The sequence below is a fragment of the Borostomias antarcticus genome, assembly GCF_949987555.1.
Source record: "Borostomias antarcticus genome assembly, chromosome: 5".
Classification (NCBI taxonomy): domain Eukaryota; kingdom Metazoa; phylum Chordata; class Actinopteri; order Stomiiformes; family Stomiidae; genus Borostomias; species Borostomias antarcticus.
In genome coordinates, this window is record NC_140238.1 from 8,235,114 (window position 1) to 8,240,113 (window position 5,000).

At 46.6% G+C, this 5,000-nt stretch overlaps 2 protein-coding genes across 2 annotated transcripts in view; one reads left to right on the plus strand and one right to left on the minus strand.

Moving 5' to 3' along the window:
* Positions 1-56, minus strand: part of six4a (SIX homeobox 4a) — a gene marked incomplete at both ends in the record, with an annotated part of 4,758 nt that extends 4,702 nt beyond the window's left edge. Inside the window, one exon of the mRNA XM_084437555.1 lies at positions 1-56. This exon is cut by the window's left edge and continues 672 nt beyond it. Within this exon, the coding sequence (XP_084293681.1) occupies positions 1-56 (56 nt within the window).
* Positions 57-1,133: 1,077 nt separating this feature from the next.
* mnat1 (MNAT1 component of CDK activating kinase) overlaps positions 1,134-5,000 on the plus strand; it is a 35,117-nt gene continuing 31,250 nt past the window's right edge. Inside the window, exon 1 of the mRNA XM_084437840.1 lies at positions 1,134-1,276. Coding sequence (XP_084293966.1) covers positions 1,188-1,276 — 89 coding nt within the window. The 5' untranslated portion in view covers positions 1,134-1,187. The remainder of the gene's footprint in view (positions 1,277-5,000) is intronic.

Consider the following 5,000-nt stretch of genomic DNA (forward strand, 5'->3'; position numbering starts at 1 on the left):
ACATCTTCCTTCTTGATGACATTTGCTGTTGTGACTTCTACTGAGGAAGAAGACATTTTTCAAGCCTTCCTGGTAAGTCACTCCTCCTTGGTTTCGGCAAGCCTTTAGCCGATCAGGTTACCTCCTCGCCATGCGAACGCGATCGAATATCTGACAGCAGCTGTAAGTGGATAGCTCTCCCCTTTCGGTCCAACGTGACTTTTACTCTGCGGGAACTGTAGAGAGAAAGGGGCAGCGGGGTCTATCCATAGGAGAGCCACACCATTGGCTGAACCCGGCTCCGCTGGGGAGGAGCGAGCGCGATTCAAAGACGACTGTTTGGTTTCAGGCTGTCAGTCAGATGTGACGCGCTGTGTTTTAGAGGCTCACCTGTGCAAGGTGAACGTGTATGTACCACGACATCATGGAAGCGGGATATCCTTGTTGTCTCCTGGCATGCATGATGAAATGCACACAGATGAAACGCAGCGTTCTTATTTTATATTATGCATTCCATTCGGCTTATCAATAAATTCAAAAGCAACTGGATGAATCAATATCGGTCTAATCAATTAGCCTATAGATATTTAATAATCAAAATAGTCTAATTATTCCCATCAAATAATAGATTAATTGCAGGCTTTGCCGGAAGGATTTGATATAATGTCATCTTCAAAACTGATTCTGATTCTGATGACAAACAGTATGTCAAATCCCTCCAGCAAAGCCTACAATTAATCTATTATTTGATTGGATTGATTAGACTACTTTGATGATGAAATATCTGCAATTGATTAGACCGATATAGACTCTTTTGGCACCCCGAAAGGGCCTGAACAATTCGTGAATTGGACGCACGCCCTTACAGTTCTATTATTATTCCAGTCATCACCAGCAGCTAGAGCATTGCTGTACAGTGTTCTCGTTCTTTGTAGCTTAGCCTACTCTGTGTGGGTTCGTTTCTTATAAAACGTGGCCTGTCATTTGTAATCGTTCATTATTTGTTTGATTGGTAAAAATTGTCATTGTAGATTATTGTCCATTTGGTGCGTAAGAGGAACTATTTACTCAGGAACCGTTACATCTTACCGCTCCCGTGCTCCCCCGGACTATTTAAAATGTTACACAATTTACTGAAAGCGGGCTGTCACGGAAATAGCAAGTTGTTGACATTTTCTTTCATCACATTTTGTGTTTTGTAGCAAGAGATGGATGACCAAGGTTGTCCGAGATGCAAGACAACAAAATACAGGAACCCGTCCCTGAAACTGATGGTGAACGTTTGTGGCCACACATTGTGAGTAGTAGCTGCAATTCGACCACTCGAATAGTGCCAGAAGTATGGGGTCTATTCCCTGGATGGAAACTTTGAACGTGTTCTCTAATGCACATAGCGTACAACGTCGTGGTTGTAGAATTAAAATGTATTTTTCCTATGGTGACTATACTGCTAATGTTAGTCAAACCTTTTATGTAGGCATATGGTAAACGATATGGTCAACGATACATTCCAGCGACTAGACTCTTCCTCTGGTTAGGTTGACTGTGGTGTGTTACAAGAAAGAGGATTGCCTGCTCTACTGGTTTACACATTTTTGTACACATTGATTATAATAACAGTCCATCCAGTATGACATGTCCTATAGCTACTGATATATTCAGTTTGACATGGTACATTGATTTTCTTTGGCTAATAGAAATTGATTGCAATGGAGCATCTAGTTTCTGCGTGTGGGAAGTCAGACAACAGGGACAGGTTCTACGAGCGTTCTGCAGTGACAGTGGAGCGTGATGGAAATGCTGGAGTGCTACATGTGTCCGACGACCCTGCATGTTTATTGACCGTGCCGTCAGGAAGTAGCCGTGCTTCGTCATCAGGTCAGCACACTCATAACTCACAATCTCTGTCTGGACGCGGCTGAGGGTCACATGGGAAGAAAATTAAAATTATTTTGCAATGAAGCAATTTTGAGGGACGTCCTAGCTCAGGTCACCTTGGCGGGTATATTCCTCAGAGCTGTTTATCAGACTACAAAAGAGTACACAGACTGCACTTCAAGCTCCCCCAGACCAGACCAGACCTGGGGCAAAATTACTATTTAAAATCCTTTCATTAACTTTACCGTTAGCTTGAGTCTGCGTGGAGTATCCGGTGGGCTGGGTTGCCGTTTGATAGTATTTTGACCCATTGGAACTACACATTCCTCACACATCATCTTTTGAGAGTGTGATTACAATTACAATGTAGTCATTTAGCATACGCTAAATAAAATAAAATCCAAAGCGGTTTATAATGCTTTGAGCGAGTGAGCAAGTACCTTTCCCAAGGGCACAACGGTAGACGATGATTGTCAAGTGGCCTGGCCTTGAACCAGCAACCTTTCCAGTGGCTTTCTAACCACTGGACTACCTACAGTACTATTGTTTGTCGTTTATCCCGGGAGCTCCTATGGGGCTACACTGGGGCCCAGCTACTAAACTAGCCTACGTGTTTATTTAATTCTATGGTTGGCTTCCCCTCAAGAGGATGTGAGTATTTTTTGCCATTCCTCCATCTACCTGCCTAGGTTTGTGTCCGTCTACCCATCTCTCTGTGTTAGTCTGTTGATGAGGCGGGTAGCAACAAGGTCTTCTCTGCCATGGGGGCGAGAGACCTGCTGACAGCTGACAACGCCGTGAGGCCGTTCCAGTTTGGGCCGTCCTGTGGGCAGATATATGGACCTGCTCACCCTCTGGCCCGCCACGTCTAAATTTAAACTGCACATCCAGTGTCCCCGTCGCCAGCGCTGCTGGCCTTCTGTTGTTTATGACCTACGGACGGCGACACAGGACCGGCGGTGTCCTTTGGCATTTGCTGGCGGGCATGCGGCACGGGGCACCGATGACGGTGGGGTGAGTGTGGGTTGGCAGGCGGGTACAGAGCAGGGTTGATATCCAGGGCACGTTCACAGGTAGTGGGGTAGTTTCCTGTGTGCCGGTCTCCTATGTGCTGGGCTCAGTGCAGCACATCCAATAATCCAGTCTGGAGGTTTTAACCTACTCTGAGACCAGACTCCCTTGTCGTTTAGGTTAGAATCAATCCCCTCTGAAACCCCTAGTGTGTGCTGGCTGGCTGTGGGCCTGCAGGTATTGGGTGTCACGGCAGGGAATGAGTGTCACAGCAGGTTAGCAGTGGGATGACCAGGTGATATCTACACAAAGCAGCCTCCTGTCTGGACCAAGGCACTACAGTATGGGAGGCCTGAGCATTAGGAGCAACAGGTGATCCAGCCTCTATGTGGCTGCATTGTTCCTGCCTCCTCTAGCATAGTTACGGACCAGGTAGAGTTGGCAATGTGGGTGGAGTATAGATAGATAGATGGACGGACGGACGGACGGACGGACAATTCAACTTCGGTTGAATGTGCAGATACACAGAAATGAACGTGCCGCAAAGTACACGCTTGAGTACGCGTACACAGCAAGTATACCGCAGACTTCGTCATTGCACAGAGGACAACTAAATTGAGTGACAATCCTGAGACTGCATTCACACACAACAAACAGCAATTGCAAATAGAAAAAAGTTCCAGCTAAACTAATTTAAAGGTCTAAGTATATATAAATAAAACATAGAATGTATAATTTTGCTGTAACTTATAAAAGTGAGGTCCCCGACCCACGGCGGGCGTGGCAGGGCTTTCAGCGCGCGCGTGTGTGTGCGTGTGTGTGTGTCTGTGTGTGTGTTGGGCGGGGGATCTCTCTGCTGAGCCAGGCCTCTGTTTACCTCTCCCCCTGACCTGCTGACAGCTGCAGATGGGAGAGATATGAGCCAGGATCTGTGAGCAGGACAGGTGAGAAAGATGGAGAGAGGGGCTGGGGGGGAAGCTGCAGGGCTCATTCATTCTGCTGCAGGGACAAGAGCAGACCTTAGAGAGAGACGCTGGACTATCTGTGTGTGATGCCGGACGAATAACCATATGGTTTATCCCCCCCCCAACGTATTACGATCACAGAGCGGTCCTATGTAGGGGGGGCACGCCTAAGAGCAAAGATGGCAAGTTCACTCCGAAAGTCTCCTCCCTCCGATCCTTTTAGACTTTCACCTTTACACTCCAGAATTACACAGGATTTCCCATGTGGAGGGTCTGTTGTGTGGTCCATTTATAGGGCAAGGGGGCAAGCTACGCCCCACTCCTGGTCCTGTTGATGAATGAGCTCTTTGTGGGCCTGTGGAAACAAGCAGAAGCCACCCCCCCCACCCCCCCACCCTTCCAACTCCATATGGTCAGGCCTATACATCTCCTGTAGCCTCGGGCCACGGTGAACATCTGCCCCTGCTGAGGTGCACTTGAGCGGGGTCTCCTATGCCGCCGGCAACTGACTTCATACGGTTTGATGTTTGATGTATAAGTCTCTTCTTTGGTGTTTTTGTTGCCACTTTTGGCCCATTTTCGAATTATATTTTGTATTTAGCACTCCCTTTATGTACGGTATGCCAGTGTTCATCACCTCTTGGCAGGTCCGGCCTGTTTGACCCGTATGTAATAGTCTGTGCATAAACAGGTAAAGTCCATGGCGCTGCAGTTTTCCCCCATAGCAACACTTTTTTTCTTTTTTTTTTTATTCCTGCTGATGAAGTGAAAAAACATTTGCTTGACGTTACTCTCAATGGCATTCTAATAGACTCTAACAGACCATCTCTTGAGGGTTTCTGACAGGAGAACAGTGACTCAGGCCCTAGTCCGCGACTTCGGAAACGATGATTCAAACATCCTCAGAATAATCCAGATGGTGAAACAAATCTTCCCCAACCAAATAATTTCCCGACAAATACCATATTAATGTTCTTTTTTTTTTTTTATAAAAAGAAAAGAAAAAAATGGCATAAGCTCAAAGCAGATAGTGACAACATTTGGAAACCAGATGTTGTGCTTTGCTTCTGAAGGTGGGCAAGAGCTTCTGAAGGTGGGCAAGAGCAGGAAGCCCACTGAAGGTGAATTCCTGCCGTATAAAGCTCCACAGAGACTTAATTAAAAGAG